This window comes from Salvelinus fontinalis, chromosome 34 (genome assembly GCF_029448725.1).
Source record: "Salvelinus fontinalis isolate EN_2023a chromosome 34, ASM2944872v1, whole genome shotgun sequence".
NCBI lineage: Eukaryota > Metazoa > Chordata > Actinopteri > Salmoniformes > Salmonidae > Salvelinus > Salvelinus fontinalis.
The window spans coordinates 11,669,009-11,687,410 of NC_074698.1; the positions used below are offsets into that span (position 1 = coordinate 11,669,009).

Genomic DNA, 18,402 nt, shown 5'->3' on the forward strand with positions numbered 1-18,402 from the left:
TTTTCATCATAGCGCTTGATGGTTTTTGCGACTGCACTTGAAGAAACTTTGAAAGTTCTTGACATTTTCTGCATGGACTGACTTTCATGTCTTAGAGTAATGATGGACTGTTGTTTCTCTTTGCTTATTTTAGCTGTTCTTGCCTTAATATGGACTTGGTATTTTACCAAATAGGGCTATATTCTATATACCAACCCTACCTTGTCACAACACAACTGATTAGCTCAAACACATTAAAAAGGAAAGAAATTCCACAAATTAACTTTTAAGAAGGCACACTTGTTAATTGAAATGCATTCCAGGTGACTACCTCATGAAGCTGGTTGAGAGAATACCAAGCGTGTGCAAAGCTGTCATCAAGGCAAAAGGTGGCTACTTTGAAGAATCTCAAATATTAAATATATTTTGATTTGTTTAAAACTTTTTTGGTTGCTACATGATTCCATATGTGTTATTTCTTAGTTTTGATGTCTTCACTATTATTCTACAATGTAGACACTAGTATTAAGATAAAGAAAAACCCTTGAATGAGTAGGTGTGTCCAAACTTTGACTGGTACTGTATATACAAAAGTATCTGAACAACCATTAAAATTAGTGGATTTGGCTATTTCAGCCATACTCCTTGCTGACAGGTGTATAAAATCGAGCACACAGCCATGCAATCTCTATACAAAACATTGGCAATAGAATAGCCATACTGATGAACTCAGTGACTTTCAACGTGCCACCGTCATAAGATTCCACCTTTCCAACAAGTCAGTTAGTCAAATTTCTGCCCTGCTAAATCTGCTCCGGTCAACTCTAGGTGCTGTTATTGTGAAATGAAAACATCTAGGAGCAACAATGACTCAGCCGTGAAGTGGTAGGTCACACAAGCTCACAGAACGGGAATGCCAAGTGCTGAAGAGTGTAGCTCGTAAAAATCGTCTGCCCACGGTTGCAAGACTCACTACCGAGTTCCAAACGGCCTCTGGAAGCAACATCAGCACAAGAAGTGTTCGTGTAAAGCTCGTCACCATTGGACTCTGGAGCAGTGGAAACGCGTTCTCTGGAGTGACGAATCACTCTTCATCATCTGGTAGTCTGACGCATGAATCTGGGTTTGGCGGATGCCAGGAGAATGCTACCTGCCCCAATGCATAGTGCCAACTGTAAAGTTTGGTGGAAGAGGAATAATGGTCTGGGGCTGTTTTCATGGTTTGGGCTAGGCCCCTTAGTTCCAGTGAAGGTAAATATTATTGATACAGCATACAATGATATTCTAGACAATTATCTGCTTCCAACTTTGTGGCAACAGTTTGAGGAAGGCCCTTTTCTGTTTCAGAATGACAATGCCCCTGTCCACAAAGCGAGGTTGATACAGAAATAGTTTGTTGAGATCGGTGTGGAAGAACTTGACTGGCCTGCACAGAGCCCTGACCTCAAACCCATCGAACACCTTTGGGATGAATTGGAACACCTACTGCAAGCCAGGCCTAATCTCCTAATATCAGTGCCGACCTCACTAATGCTCTTGTGGCTGAATGGAATCAAGTCCCGGCAGCAATGTTCCAACATCTAGTGGAAAGCAGCTTCCCAGAAGAGTGGAGGCTGTTATATCAGCAAAGGGTGACCAACTCCATAGTAATGTCCTTGAGTTTGGAATGAGATGTTTGACGAGCAGGTGTTCACAAACTTTTGGTCATGTAGTGTATGTATGACTAAAACCATATATAGACCGTGTAGAAACGTTAATGGACCTACAGTACCTTCATAGTTTCTTGACTGTCCAACTCGTTAATAATCATCGAAATGAAAGATAGATAGACAGCCAGGGAGTATATCCAATTCAAAAAATGATGGAGAGAACTATTTTGGGGCCAATTTTGATGGCGATGAAATATAACACATTTTAGTGCGTCGTCGAAGACCGAGTGCGCGAATGCGGTCCGCGGGGCAAAATGAGTTTGACACCCTGAGTTAGAAAGACAGAGTTTGTGAGCCTGTGTCCCAGACTCCCAAGACCAGAAAAAGCGTGACTGTGATGGAGTTTTCTACAATGATCATATTCATTTTAACGGAATCATAGATTCCCTGTCAGCTGGGTATACCTACTGATTAAAAAACGGGTACAGCAAATTGGATAACCTAATATCGACAATAACCAGTAGATGTCGCTAATACATCATGTCACAGCCAGAATTACCCAATTTCATCCCAGAGCCAGTATGTTCGCAATTTCAACTACACACATTGTCATTAACTGTAACATTTATGTCTTCAATGTCTATAAAACGAGGAATTAATCAAAAGTCAATTCAAATATCGACCATGTGTAGGTAAAGTCACATCACAGTTGTAAAACATTTAACTCCAAAGGTGGCTGTTTTACAATGACTAAGGATGTATTCATTATCTACAATTATTCAGGATACATTTGAAATATTATGTATCATTAACTGTCCAATAGCCTACAGAAGACCCTTAGTAACAAAACTGCACTTCAGTTTTTAAATCAAAACTCATCCTTCTTACAATTCACGAATACACAACGTATTCATGACAGTCAGAAGCCACTTTGTTTCTGATTAATTAGGTAAAAAATGTTACATAGAATATTCTGTGTAATTACATTCTGTTTGTTTTCGCTGATTTAACCAAATTTTCCAGTATATGCACGCACACATACAGCGAGCGGTAGAAACAAAGGCGAAACCTGAAAACCACGGAGCCAATCAGCGACCTGCTATTTGTTTAGGGCTATTAAAACTCAAGGCGGTCTTTTCTGTCTTTCCCTCAGTATGTTCTGATCTGCCCTCGCCGTTATGGGATTATTATCACACATCGACAGGATCTGAATGAATGTGGAAACATAAAGACTACTTTTGCAAGTTAAGTCGTGGCTTTACATGTTTAGATAGCAGTTCCTCTCCAAGCCATCTGTACAGACATCGCAATAACGTGTAAGAGGTTTGGGTACCATATGAGAACAGTGGAGCTGATCGTTCAAGCTGTACTGCGGAGTACACCAAGACCAAGGTAAATGTACTGCTTTTGCTAATACTTCTTTATGAATGAATGGCCACTGTTCTTTTATTTTTATGAGATTATAGTGCAGTTTTTCGTATTGTAAATTTAAAGAGCTGAGTGAGATCACACCAATCTTTTGTGGGAATTTATTAACAGGGACACTTTACAATGCCAGTACTACCAAGTCAAGAGATTGCCACCAGATTCAAGGAGAAATGGATGAAGCTTCACCCAGAAGACCAAGACAATGTGAATGGTGCAGTGCACCTTGATGACAGTCTCACCAGCCTCCAATGGCTCCAGGACTTCACCATAGTCAGTGTGAGTCTAGAAAGCCTAGCGGGCTCCACTTGCCAGCCGTACCAGCTGCCTCAGCCCAGCCACCTGCACCCTCAGGGCTCCGACTCCCCCTCCAGTCCACCTGCTGGGGACACTGCAGCCTCCGGCATGCCTCAGAGTGCAGGCAGCCCCATCACCTCCAGTGCCTCAGCCAACAGGACTAGTTACTACTCCCTTCACCCGACAGTGACCAACAACCACCACCAGATCACTGTGCCAGCCAAGTCCCTGGATGAGGTAGACTACAAGACCAACCACGAGGTGAAGCCTCCCTACTCCTACGCCACACTGATCTGCATGGCCTTGCAGGCCGGCAAGAAGAACAAGATCACACTGTCTGATATCTATAACTGGATCACAGAGAACTTCTGCTACTACAGACATGCTGAGACCAGCTGGCAGGTTAGTGACTCAGTCTGTCTTCTACATTATTGATCAAACCTGAGAGAGGTACACAACACGGGGGGAGAGAGATGTGTGGGCGATTGCATGCAACTCATCCCTCAGAGATACAGTATTTATTTTGATGCTGTATGGAAAATAGGGTCGAGGCCTATCGTGATTATATTTGTTTATCATAGATGTAATCGTGGGTTATTTGTTGTTTGATTTTGGGGGGAAAATAAGTAAGAAGGTGCGCAACCAACGTGAGTAGAGGTGCAACCTAAAAATGGGTAGACATCATTGGACAGGAAAAGACGCAACGCTCGCTCACCATTCAAACTGGGTATTTTTGTTAGACAAGTTAAATGATTGACGTTGCTTGATTTTCTTGGAATCTCTGTGATGGGGACTATATGATTCAGGAGTACACTGAACTTAAATTGTTATTACCTTGTCCTGACGATGCACATTTGACATGTTATAACAAATGATTTATACATACACATCATTAGTTATAACATTATGACGATCCAGCAACAAATGACAGAGAATGTTTAACGAGGCGGCTGTCAGTTAGCTCATCTTTTCAGGAACTACATTCTATTCTCTCCTCAGAACTCTATCCGTCATAACCTGTCACTCAACAAGTGCTTCATGAAGGTTCCCAGGCAGAAGAACGAACCAGGAAAAGGGGGATTCTGGCAGATTGACCCTCAGTACGCAGACATGTTTGTCAATGGAGTCTTCAAGCGCAGGCGGATGCCAGACATCCATTTCAACACCCAGAGACACAGCAAAACCCAAAGATCATCCCGTAACCGAAAAACCCAGGAGTACCACCAGCATTTCCCCCAGGCCCACTACACAGTGTCCCACAGAGGGGCAGGGGCTGGGAACAGACGCAAACTTAGTGGCACAAAGTGGGAGACAGTCCATAAGTCACCACTGTTGACACTGGATCTCGTGGAACCAGAGGCACTGAAGGGTGAACTAGACTGGGCCATGGTGTTTGACGATGTTCTGAATGGGAGCAGCAATAACTTTGAGGATCTAGACATTAACCTAGCTCTGAACTCCCTGGGCTGTAAGGTGGAGCTCTCCCAGCAGGATCAAGGCCGGGGCTGGCACCTGGAGAAGTGGTGCAGCGGAGGGGCTGACTGGGAACACCAGCAGGCCTGCAGGTACATGGAGGTGACCACCATGGGCTGCTACAGCATGGAGGAGATCCAGCAGCACCTCAACCTCAGCACCTCAAGGCTGCAGCAGCCGCTCCCTTTGGCGGTACACCCACAGCACTTTGAGGAGCTGACACTGTTCCCTGATGAGCAGCACAGGCACCCCTGGGAGGAGCTGAAAGAGGAGGTGCAGGCAGTGCCTATCACCCTGGACCATAGTCTCAGCTTCTGTGAAGGCTTCTTCACTGAGATGCAGCCATGGGGGACAGCAGAGTCTTATATGTGACACCCTCACCCAGCACCAGCCCCAATACTGAACAAGCACTCCAGCAGGAGGCCAGAGGACCTATAGACTACTGTTTTGCTACATTAGCATGATGGATTCATTCAGAGAAACCTCTGAGTCACATTTACTGTGTTTTTTAATGTGCATTTTCTATTTGCTTTTTGATTGTTTGCATCTATGAAACAAACATGCTGTTTTTATTGTAGTATTGAATGTCTGTTATAGAACAAAACAAATCTATCCTAATTAGCAACCACTTCGTTTTACATGAAGGGTTTCATTTAAAAAATCTATACACTACCGGTCAAAAGTTTTAGAACACCTACTCATTCAAGGGTTTTTCTTAATTTTTTACTATTTTCTACATTCTAGAATAATAGTGAAGACATCAAAAGTATGAAATAACACATATGGAATCATGTAGTAACCAAAAAAGTGTTAAACAAATCTAAATATATGTTATATTTTATATTCTTCAAATAGCCACCCTCTGTCTTGATGACAGATTTGCACACTCTTGGCATTCTCTCAACCAGCTTCATGAGGTAGTCATTTGGAATGCATTTCAATTAACAGGTGTGCCTTTGTAAAAGTTAATTTGTGGAATTTCTTTCCTTTTTAATGCGTTTGAGCCAATCAGTTGTGTTGTGACAAGGTAGGGGTGGTAAACAGAAGATAGCTCTATTTGGTAAAAGACCAAGTCCATATTATGGCAAGAACAGCTCAAATAAGAAAAGAGAAACGACAGTCCATCAAAAATTTAAGACATGAAGATCAGTCAATCTGGAAAATGTCAAGAACTTTGAAAGTTTCTTCAAGTGCAGTCGCAAAAACCATCAAGCGCTATGATGAAACTGACTCTCATGAGGACCACCACAGGAATGGAAGACCCAGAGTTAACTCTGCTGCAGAGGATGAGTTCATTAGAGTTACCAGCCTCAGAAATTGCAGCCCAAATAAATGCTTCACAGAGTCCAAGTAACAGACACATCTCAGCATCAACTGTTCAGAGGAGACTGTGTGAATCAGCCTTCATGCACGAATTGCTGCAAATAAACCACTACTAAAGGACACCAATAAGAAGAAGAGACTTGCTTGGGCCAAGAAACACGAGCAATGGACATTAGACGAGTGGCAATTTGATATTTTACACACATGAAGGATAAGAAATAATTTCTGATGAAAAAACAAATGTGACAAATGTGTGTATATAGCGTTTTGGAACTCTTCACATACTAATCTAATCTAATTTCATAATCAGTATTGTGTGGGCAATCAGATCAGACATAATGCAAGAGAGAGTTGTGCCGTGACAGTTTGCTGGCTGTCTAGCCGGCTACATTATGCTCTGAAAGTCTTCAACTGTAAAACTTTATGATGATTTTTTATATTCTTTCCATTAGTAGATATTCTAAAAAGGCTCAGGATTACCTAACATTAGTATAGCCATGGTTGTAAGGGTATGTTATGTAAAGGATGTTTTATGTATGATTCAGGTAATACAGTTAAAATATGAAAATACTGAATAACTTTTTTGCATAGATGGTCATTTCTTTGGCAGTAAGTTAATCTAAACGTACATGTGATGAATGGGGTGATGAGTTATTGAATTATTAATTAAAAGGCTGTAAATAATGCATGAATTAAATAAATACAGTGGACTTAAAAATAAATGATTTTGTGATGTAGTTTATAGGATCTTCCTAAGGATAGGAAAAAGATGGAACAGTGTAAATAGGTGTTAACTTGTGGAATAGACACTGGCTGGAATAGGTTTTAACCAATCAGCATTCAGGATTAGACCCAGCCGTTGTATAAATCTCATTATAAACTGGGTGGTTTCGAGCCCTGAATGCTGATTGGCTGACAGCGCTAGTATATCTGAACCCTTTCTTTCTAAAATTATCTGCCGAAATTGTTGCAACCCCTATTACTAGCCTGTTCAACCTCTCTTTCGTGTCGTCTGAGATTCCCAAAGATTGGAAAGCAGCTGCGGTCATCCCCCTCTTCAGAGGCGGGGACACTTGACCCAAACTGCTACAGACCTATATCTATCCTACCCTGCCTTTCTAAGGTCTTCGAAAGCCAAGTCAACAAACAGATTACCGACCATTTCGAATCCTACTGCACCTTCTCCGCTATGCAATCTGGTTTCAGAGCTGGTCATGGGTGCACCTCAGCCACGCTCAAGGTCCTAAACAGTATCTTAACCGCCATCGATAAGAAACAATACTGTGCAGCCGTATTCATTGACCTGGCCAAGGCTTTCGACTCTGTCAATCACCACATCCTCCTCGGCAGACTCGATAGCCTTGGTTTCTCAAATGATTGCCTCGCCTGGTTCACCAACTACTTCTCTGATAGAGTTCAGTGTGTCAAATCGGAGGGCCTGTTGTCCGGACCTCTGGCAGTCTCTATGGGGGTGCCACAAGGTTCAATTCTTGGGCCGACTCTCTTCTCTGTATACATCAATGATGTCGCTCTTGTTGCTGGTGAGTCTCTGATCCACCTCTACGCAGACGACACCATTCTGTATACCTCTGGCCCTTCCTTGGACACTGTGTTAACAACCCTCCAGACGAGCTTCAATGCCATACAACTCTCCTTCCGTGGCCTCCAACTGCTCTTAAATACAAGTAAAACTAAATGCATGCTCTTCAACCGATTGCTGCCTGCACCTGCCCGCCCGTCCAGCATCACTACTCTGGACGGTTCTGACTTAGAATATGTGGACAACTACAAGTACCTAGGTGTCTGGTTAGACTGTAAACTCTCCTTCCAGACTCACATCAAACATCTCCAATCCAAAGTTAAATCTAGAATTGGCTTCCTATTTCGCAACAACGCATCCTTCACTCATGCTGCCAAACATCCCCTCGTAAAACTGACCATCCTACCGATCCTCGACTTCGGCGATGTCATTTACAAAATAGCCTCCAATACCCTACTCAATAAATTGGTTGCAGTCTATCACAGTGCCATCGATTTTGTCACCAAAGCCCCATATACTACCCACCACTGTGACCTGTACGCTCTCGTTGGCTGGCCCTCGCTTCATACTCGTCGCCAAACCCACTGGCTCCAGGTCATCTACAAGACCCTGCTAGGTAAAGTCCCCCCTTATCTCAGCTCGCTGGTCACCAGCACCCACCTGTAGCACGCGCTCCAGCAGGTATATCTCTCTGGTCACCCCCAAAGCCAATTCCTCCTTTGGCCGCCTCTCCTTCCAGTTCTCTGCTGCCAATGACTGGAACGAACTACAAAAATCTCTGAAACTGGAAACACTTATCTCCCTCACTAGATTTAAGCACCAACTGTCAGAGCAGCTCACAGATTACTGCACCTGTACATAGCCCATCTATAATTTAGCCCAAACAACTACCTCTTCCCCTACTGTATTTATTTATTTTGCTCCTTTGCACCCCATTATTTCTATTTCTACTTTGCACATTCTTCCACTGCAAATCTACCATTCCAGTGTTTTACGTGCTATATTTTATGTACTTTGCCACCATGGCCTTTTTTTTCCTTTACCTCCCTTATCTCACCTCATTTGCTCACATTGTATAAAGACTTGTTTTTCTACTGTATTATTGACTGTATGTTTGTTTAACTCCATGTGTAACTCTGTGTTGTTGTATGTGTCAAACTGCTTTGCTTTATCTTGGCCAGGTCGCAATTGTAAATGAGAACTTGTTCTCAACTTGCCTACCTGGTTAAATAAAGGTGAAATAAAAATATAAATAAATAAAAAATATCAGACCGTATACTACGTATAATAGCAATAAGGCACCTCATGGATTTGTGGTATATGGCCAGTATACTGCGGTTAAGGGCTGTGTCCAGGCACTCTGCGATGCGTTGTGCCTAAGAACAGCCCTTAGCCGTGGTATATTGGCCATATACCACACACCCTCGTGCCTTACTGCTTAACTATACTGTATTATCTATTGTTAATGTATGTAGACAGACAAATACTCTTCTACTCTACCAGGAATGAACTGTCCGATCTCTATCCCCTACCTACACCCTCTCACCATACACCACTGAACCTTCGTCTTATGAGGACCAGCATGCCTAAGCCTCGGTCACTCATTTCATTCTGAAATGGATGGTACAAAACAAAGCACTTCACCCAGCAGGGCAGAAGAACACACTTCCATCTCTGCAAGATGAAACTTTGCTTTCAGTTCCCTTAAGGAGTTTTTCCCCCAACAAATCCAAATTCCATTTCCAGAGGAGGATCCATTAGCAATAGAGCGTGATGAGGTATTGTAGCAGTGCCCATTCAATTCCACTCATGGTGGAGAATTTCTTCCAGGATGAAAATAATCATTTGGTGATGTGTGTGTGTGTGACCCGTTCTGAACACTTCTCTCCTTCTCTTGCCCCATGTTATAATGAAGATAACCTCTTTGTCTTTCACAACAGAAAAAAGTACCGTACATCTTTCCCTCAAGCAAGTCTGAGCTTGTCGAAGCTTCCTAAAATGGCCAGACCCACTGGACTAATAACCATGGTGCAACTTGGTCTGTCTGTGTAAGTCTAATGTGTATGTAATCGTCACCCTGAACATGAGCAGCCCAGAGGCAGGTGTTAAGGAAGAGTGTCAGGTCAGGTGAAGGTAGTGGAGCAGGTCTGGGCATGCAGGGGCCATTGTGTTATTATGCAGTTCTGAGTAAACATAAACCAGTTGGATGTGTAGGTAGGTTGGGTCATCCTGAGGTCCATGGCCAATCTGCACATCACTCAAACTGAACCACACCACAGCTTGTGGACCTTACGACAGTTTACTTTCTAGACAATCTAATGGAAGGTACAGCTGGGTGGTGAGCTCAAATCTAAGACTCCCCCCTGGACAAACTTCTTGTCTGGTGTCGAAGCCAACCCTCCTGAGCTGCCCTGATAGACTTATCTTCCAGCAGGCAGAACCATGGGGCTCTATTCAAAGAAGGGGCTGTGGTACACTGTCGGCCCAACATGCAGATCTGTCAGGGTGAACAAGCAGGGCGGTCAATGCACCCTGACCCTGGCTGCTTTATGTCCTCCTGGTACTGCTGATTACAGGAGCTGACTGCTGGGGGGCACAGGACAGCCAAGGAGGAGCTGAAACAAAGGGTGAACTGATACTGATGGGTTCACTCACGTATACAATACATGAACAAAACAAATCAGTTAGGTTTTAATTAGTCTTTCCAGTGATATACATTAGAAAGCACAACACACAGTGGGTACGGCCTGAAAGCTCTATGGCTTGTTCTGTGTATGTTTCGATTACGTCTGTGCAAAGAGTCCCGACCTGACATACATATTATTAAACAAGTGGTCCCCAATCCCCAGAGTCCATTCACTCTGAGAATGATTGCTTCTCATTGTTCCCTGCATCTTCATCCAAACCAAGTGGAAGTCTTTGTGTGGTGGAGAGATGGCTGGGGATCCATCTCCTTCAGATGTGTGTGAAGCCAGAGCAGAGTAGGGGATGAGGAGCTGCATCTGACTGCATAGTGCCTTGCATTAGTCAAGTAAATCTCTGTCCTAATGCACAGCTCTGCTGAGTTTAAAACATCATTCTAAATATATTTCTATACTCTTGGGCATGGTTATAGATATGTCTTTAATTATCACTGTTGTATACATTATGATAGGAGAAACCTGACAAGTTCCAACTTTTACATTCTCAGCTTTACTTAAAAATCTTTTGGGAGACCAAATGTCATGGTTGATATTCAGACACACAAAAGAGATCCATTTCTATCAAGTGGGATGACTGTCTCGTATCTGTCACATTAGGGGTTAAAACAGACTAATCTAATTTTCTCCCATTGTCATTTCATTTCCACGGTCCATTCCCAATTCTGACTTGGGCTGGCTATCTTTCTTTCTGGAGGATGTCATTGATCAATCTAAACATAGAAAAATATATGATTTGTTTTTACCATGATGTTGTTGCCTACTGTTTGTGACTGGAATCTTCACAGGAACTCAAGAAAATATAATTTTTTCTCTCAAAGACAAAGCATGGTTGGGAATAATTGTTTAATATCCACTGGTCTTTCATTAACTTCCTCTATGAAGGTATGTGGTCTCCCACATAAAAAAATACTGTAGTATAGATGGTGTTAGGAGGTCAATGGAACGCAGACTGTGAGGGATAGAAGGAAGCTGGATTGTGGCAAATTAAACACATTTTATTTTAAAAAGTGGATATTCATCAAACCCGTCATGATTGATGCATTGTAAGAGACCCAGAAGCATTTCGCTACACCCACAATAACATCTGACAAATACAGTAGAAGTCGGAAGTTTACATACACCTGTCAAAGGGTGAGTGTAGCTGGTGCATGGAAGTCAGGCGCAGGAGAGCAGAGATGAGTGGACAAAGCACTTTACTAAGGCAACCATTTGCACAGAACGCAACCGCGTCACAAAACAAATGCCAAACGAACAAGTGAGGCAGCACAAAGTACAAAAACCCAAGTACAAAGTACCGGCTGCCACAAAGCACGGGGAATAAAACAACCCCAGCGCAAACCAGCCAGAAGTGTGCTAACCTTGACAACAAACAATTTCACACACAGACATGGGGGGAACAGAGCGTTAAATACACGACACGTAATGAAGGAAATGTAAACTAGGTGTGTGGGGACACAAGACAAAACAAATGGAAAATGAAAGGTGGATCGGCGATGGCTAGAAGACCGGTGACGCCGAACGCCGCCCGAACAAGGAGAGTAACCGACTTCGGCGGAAGTCGTGACAACACCTTAGCCAAATACATTTGAACTCAGTTTTTCACAATTCCTGACATTTAATCCGAGTAAAAATTCCATGTCTTAGGTCAGTTAGGATCAGCACTTTATTTTAAGAATGTGAAATGTCAGAATAATAGTAGAGAAAATGGTTTATTTCAACTTGTATTTCTTTCATCACATTCCCAGTGGGTCAGAAGTTACCATACACTCAATTAGTACTTGGTAGCATTGCTTTTAAATTGTTTACCTTGGGTCAAACGTTTCAGGTAGCCTTCCACAAGCTTCCCACAATAAGTTGGGTGAATTTTGGCCCATTCCTCCTGACAGAGCTGGTGTAACTGAGTCAGGTTTGTTGGCCTCCTTGCTCACACACGCTTTTTCAGTTCTGCCCACAAATGTTCTATGGGATTGAGGTCAGGGCTGGCCACTCCAAAACCTTGACTTTGTTGTCCTTAAGTCCTTTTGCCACAACTTTGGAAGTATGCTTGGGGTCATTGTCCATTTGGAAGAGCCATTTGCGACCAAGCTTTAACTTCCTGACTGATGTCTTGAGATGTTACTTCAATATATCCACATGATTTTCCTCCCTCATGATGCCATCTATTTTGTGAAGTGCACCAGTTCCTCCTGCAGCAAAGCACCCCCACAACATGATGCTGCCACCCCGTGCTTCACAGTTTGGATGGTGTTCGGCTATCAAGCCTCCCCCTTTTTCCTCCGGACATAACAATGGTCATTATGGCCAAACAGTTCTATTTTTGTTTCATCAGACCAGAGGACATTTCTCCAAAAAGTATGATCTTTGTCCCCATGTGCAGTTGCAAACCGTCGTCTGGCTTTTTTATGGCGGTTTTGGAGCAGTGGCTTCTTCCTTGCTGAGCAGCCTTTCAGGTTATGTCGATATAGGACTCGTTTTACTGTGGATATAGATACTTTTGTACTTGTTTCCTCCAGCATCTTCACAAGGTTCTTTGCTGTTGCTCTGGGATTGATTTGCACTTTTCACACCAAAGTACGTTCATCTCTAGGAGACAGAACACTTCTCCTTCCTGAGCGGTATGATGGCTGCGTGGTCCCATAGTGTTTATACTTGCATACTATTGTTTGTACAGATGAACATGGTACCTTCAGGCGTTTGGAAATTGCTCCCAAGGATGAACCAGACTTTCGGAGGTCTACAATTTTTTTTCTGAGGTCTTGGCTGATTTCTTTTGATTTTCCCATGATGTCAAGCAAACAGGCACTGAGTTTGAAGGTAGGCCTTGGAATACATCCACAGGTGCACCTCCAATTGACTCAAATGATGTCAATTAGCCTATCCGAAGCTTCTAAAGCCATGACATCATTTTATGTAATTTTCCAACCTGTTTAAAGGCACAGAAAACTTCTGACCCACTGGAATTATAAGTGAAATAATCTGTCTGTAAACAATTGCTGGAAAAATTACTTGTGTCATGCACAAAGTAGATGTCCTAACCGACTTGCCAAAACTATAGTTTGGCAACAAGACATTTGTGGAGCGGTTAAAAAACAAGATTTAATGACTCCAACCTAAGTGTATGTAAACTTCCGACTTCAACTGTATATGTATGTGACCAATACAATTTGATGTGGTTACTAAAGTCCGATTTGGATATATTTGGCTGTTTTCACTGCATTACATTTAGAAATTGTCCCTGTTCAGGTTTAGAAGAAGTGACTGCTAAATGCTAACTCCCATAAGTATAAGCTGGTAGCATAGCTAGCATACAGACATCGATGCTGGTAGTCAAAGTAGTTTTGAACTGTAATGCAGTTGATTGATGACAATAAGATTAACATATATTGGGGTTGACATCCATACAAACATTATACTCCAATTTTTACCTCAATATAGTGTGAAATACACATACATGTATAAACAATTGACTAAAATGTAGGCACATTTTGCTGGGGGGCAATGAGGGGATTCAGGCTTTTTCCCCCATGGCATCTTTCCGCTACGCGTTTACATGGCATTTCCATTGTTTTGGTCGAGTTCCATTGACCTCTTTACTGTATCTATACCACATAGTTTCTAAACATGCTGTTCTGTCTTTGTCTATATTATGGTATAAATACTATAGTATTCACTGAAGTATTTTGTCGACTTTACTGTATTATTCACTGTAGTGTTTTGTGCAAAAACACTATAGTGAATTCTGTGGTATTTACAGTTAACTATAGTATAAATACGGTATAAAAAGAAAACTGTAGTATATACTAAAGTAATTTGTTTTTTCTCCACTCAAATCGTGAGTGTAATGAGAACAGAGGCAGGTTTAAACTTTTCAAGTACATTTAAGGAGAAGCTAGAATGATGCATGTGTGTGAAAGGAACAATACAAGGAATGAACTTGGAATGCTGGAATGATAACCCCCATGAATAAACCACTTAATTCCCAAACAGCATCTCTTTATTGTGAAGGGAACTAAATAGGCCCAATGAGGGATAATCCAATCTGTTGTGGTAAAGTTGTGGCATTTCTGTTCTATTATTCACCCAGGAACGTGGAAGTGCCTCTGTGGTGTCCTGCAGTGGTGGTTCACAAGTTCAGAAAGCAGTTGATTATTTTTATGAAACGGTAGCGGGAGCATGTCTCACCCCTGAGGACTCCGGACATAAAATAAAACAACAGCATGGGCTTAATGCCATTTTTAATATAGCTATGTTCTAGATCTCTCTGTGTATACACCAACACAAAGCTGGGGTCATGCAGTGTGCCCTCTGGCTTTGATGGGCAGCAAGGTAAAGGTCAGAGGTCACAGATCTGTCAGATAGTTCTCCTGTTGAGGCTGTAATTAACTTGGGCCCCTCTGAGAAAGGGGGTGAAAGGATTGTGTCCTTTAGATTTGGTCTGACTAGATTTGGTCTCATCCTCGGCCCTATAGATAGTCCAGTTTGAACATCTCCCAATCTCAGTGCATCAGCAGGATATCTGACCATTGATGTCAACACAAAAGAGGGGTCCAATTAGAGCAGCATTATGTCAGAGAATCTTGCAGCCCAAGGTGAGGTGACAGGCTGGGGGTGAAACATAATCTTTACGTCTGTTTGAGAACCTCTGGTCAGGTGATCCTTAGTCATCATCATTTATGTTACATTTGAGTCATTTAGCAGATGCTCTTATCCAGAGTGACTTACAGGAGCAATTAGGGTTAAGTTCTCCACCTCCACCTGCTGTGAGTCTGCTCTATCCCTATGGGGAATGTGGTATTATCATCAATAATGAACACCAAACAACAGCCTCCACTCCAGACCAGACCGAAGAAAGAAGGGAATGAGTGGTGGAGAGATGGGTCCTTCAATAACTTGCATCCCCTGAACACAGCATGTTGAATTATTATTCTTTATCCTTTATTTAACTAGGCAAGTCAGTTAAGAACAAATTCTAATTTACTATGACGGCCTACACCGGCCAAACCCGGATGACGCTGGGCCAATCGTGCGCCGCCCTATGGGACTCCCAATCACAGCCGGTTGTGATACAGCCTGGATTCAAAGTCTGTAGTGACGCCTCTAGCACTGAGATGCAGTGCCTTAGACCACTGCGCCACTCAGGAATTAGCTCTCGCAAATCTCTCGATCATTATAAGAAAGTATTTTCTGCCACGTCATTGTAGTCACCAATAAATGAATGTGTTAATTTGAGTTGTGTGCTGTGTGTGTGTAAGCGCAGATGCTCAGTCCTCTTTTCTATTTCCCTCACCTCACAGCTCTCCCGATGAATAAGAAGGTGGGTTTACATTGCAGGGATTGTCTGGGTCTTGAAGAGAGTCTTACTTGATTAGCTGCTCCTTGTTTTATGAAGCCTGGCATCTGGCTCCCTGGGCCAGCTAACTGGTTAATACAGGGTAACCCTACACCTTCCTCCCTTCCCAAGGCCTGGGGCCAGGTGACCGCACTGGGAGCTCCCCTAATCAGCTGTCTGGATGGATGGATGGATGTGTGTATGTATGCTGGAGGTAGATGTGATGGGAGCAGAATCTCTCTCACCTGCTCTCCTCTTAGGACATCATCATACTCAACACAATAATCTCTCTCTTTTACTAATCAGACTAACAATCAGTAGTCAATATTGACCAATCAAAAGAACAAGTGCCTACCATGAATCAGACAGTAAAAGCAGACCTGTTTAAAGATTAGAATTACTTCCTGGAAGGACTATTCCGCTTTTGAAAACGTTTTATGTAACTGGCATTCACAAAACATGTTTAACCGGACTATACTGTATATATACTGAATAACAAAGCTCGTATTGTGGAACACTTCTCAACCACTAACAACAACATTCTAAATGTACAATCACGCAGATTTTAATACATTGCAGAAATGATAGAGGCAAACAAAAGATGTAAAAAGCCACACACCAGTCCGTAACACCAATGATCAAGATACGGCCAACGGTGGCCTCTCTTGCAGAATAGATCAGTGGGATTCATTAAAAGCGATGTAATTACTGTAGCTGGGACTCCACCTGTCCCCGGCAGACTGTTGATCTAACATGCAGTACGTCTGCCTGCCTATTGTGATTGGCCATGAGGCCCAGTAGGGAAGTGCGTGCTGTGTGTGCAGCTCCCAGAAGCCCCAGTTCCTCCAGGAGAGAGAAGGGTACCCTCTCCTCTCCATCAGCGCTACTTTAAATATTCATGCTGGATCAACAGTGGAACACAATCCTTCTCCTGGGTTTTTTCCTTTCCTGCTTTGGGAGGCATAGGTCTATGGTGGCAGACCCATTATGGGCCGTTATCTCGCACATGCACACACGCAGAGCACACACACAGTAAGCCGTCATCATACTTAACACCTGATGAAAGCAGGCATATTGCAAGTGTTAAAGTGCATTAATCAGACAAATGTACATTTTCACAGAAAAACTTATCCTGTTGGACAGCAATGTTATAAAAAGCTATCGTTGATCACTCTTGACGAATTACTGCACTGTCAAATATTAGAGTCAGAAGGCTCTTTTTCATCGAAAACCAGATGACGGTGTGAGACCTCAGAGAGAAGAAGCTACACTGTGGGTAGGAGCATGGCTGGTATCTCAGGAAGGGGTATCAGGGACTGGGGGACGCTGGGAGTCCCTAGGGGCCAGAGCTCATTAGGCAGCTGCTTAATGAGAGAGCTGAGGGAGAGATGGGATAACTTGTGGCTATGCTCTCCTTAATGCTGCACTAGGTGGTAGCAATGGGAAAGAGAGGGAGAGAGATACCTGGAGACCATTCTGACCTAAATAGACAGGGTGAAGAACATTGTGTGCAAGTATTGGTGATGTTTACGCCATTTGCACACACTGTACATATACTTTTGTCTTTCTTTTATCCCATGTGTAACTCTGTGTTGTTGTTTGTGTCGCACTGCTTTGCTTTATCTTGGCCCGGTCGCAGTTGTAAATGAGAACTTGTTCTCAACTGGCCTACCTGGTTAAATAAAAAAAATGTAACAAGCACATTTACATCAGCCAAGATCTGCCTCATCACCACAGACTGGAAAAGTCTCTTCTCTCTCTCTCTCTCTCTCTCTCTCTCTCTCTCTCCTCTCTCTCTCTCTCTCTCTCTCCTCTCCTCTCTCTCTCTCTCTCTCTCCTCTCTCTCTCCTCTCTCTCTCTCTCTCTCTCTCTCTCTCTCTCTCTCTCTCTCTCTCTCTCTCTCTCTCTCTCTCTCTCTCTCTCTCTCTCTCTCTCTCTCTCTCTCTCTCTCTCTCTCTCTCTCTCTCTCTCTCTCTCTCTCTCTCTCTCTCTCTCTCTCTCTCTCTCTCTCTCTCTCTCTCTCTCAGCAGGGGTTGGCACTCCAAAAGGACCATGCTAACCTCCCATTGGTCAACCGCAAGCTCAAGTTAACAGCTCAGATGGTCCATCCCATCTGTAACGTGTTTACTTGGATATGACTGAATCTGTGTACAGAATTGGAATGGACAAAAAGGTGAACACTGTAACAAGAATGCTGAACCCCATGTCAGATCATAATCAATGAACCGTACTGTCAATAAGATCTTGCTTTTCTGCTCCAAAGTTATATTGGCCCTAGAGTAACTGAAGCTATTTGTTGTGCACCTGCGTTAGGCTAATAATGTACAAGAGGGACTGATTGAGACATTGCCCGGTCATGCAGGTTTCACAGTGCCCCCTGCTGATGGTCTCCATAAAACTGGCCTTCTGGTACTCATGGTTGCAGGTAGGTGACATAAGCCTGTGTGTGTTTACTTCGATTATACTTCCTCTTCTACACATCAACCACACAATAAACCTACACAACCACTTACCTGAAATATGCTAATAGAATTCACAAAGTGTGGTCGGTCTGTTATACGCTTCCTCTCATCTCCATTTGACTATCTCTTTATTGCTGTCCAGTTTCCTGAGAGCCATTTTACCATGACAACAGGAGTGTCCCCATATAGCCCTCCTCTCCTCCCTGTCTGGTCAAGGTCACTA

At 43.0% G+C, this 18,402-nt stretch overlaps 1 protein-coding gene across 1 annotated transcript; it reads left to right on the top strand.

Moving 5' to 3' along the window:
* Nucleotides 1–565: 565 nt before the first annotated feature.
* Nucleotides 566–6,868, top strand: LOC129833102 (forkhead box protein J1-B-like). The gene is made up of 3 exons (XM_055897405.1): nt 566–3,020; nt 3,168–3,752; nt 4,350–6,868. Exons 2-3 carry the CDS (start codon nt 3,180–3,182, stop codon nt 5,193–5,195), a joined length of 1,419 nt encoding a protein of 472 aa, XP_055753380.1. The 5' UTR covers nt 566–3,020; nt 3,168–3,179; the 3' UTR covers nt 5,196–6,868.
* Nucleotides 6,869–18,402: the final 11,534 nt, after the last annotated feature.

What these genes read in the sequence shown, in the direction of transcription:
- LOC129833102 (XM_055897405.1), top strand. Translation starts at nt 3,180, where the DNA reads ATGCCAGTACTACCAAGTCAAGAGATTGCCACCAGATTCAAGGAGAAA. An exon ending in ATGCTGAGACCAGCTGGCAG is followed by an intron (nt 3,753 to 4,349) that starts GTTAGTGACTCA and finishes TTCTCTCCTCAG; the next exon opens with AACTCTATCCGTCATAACCT.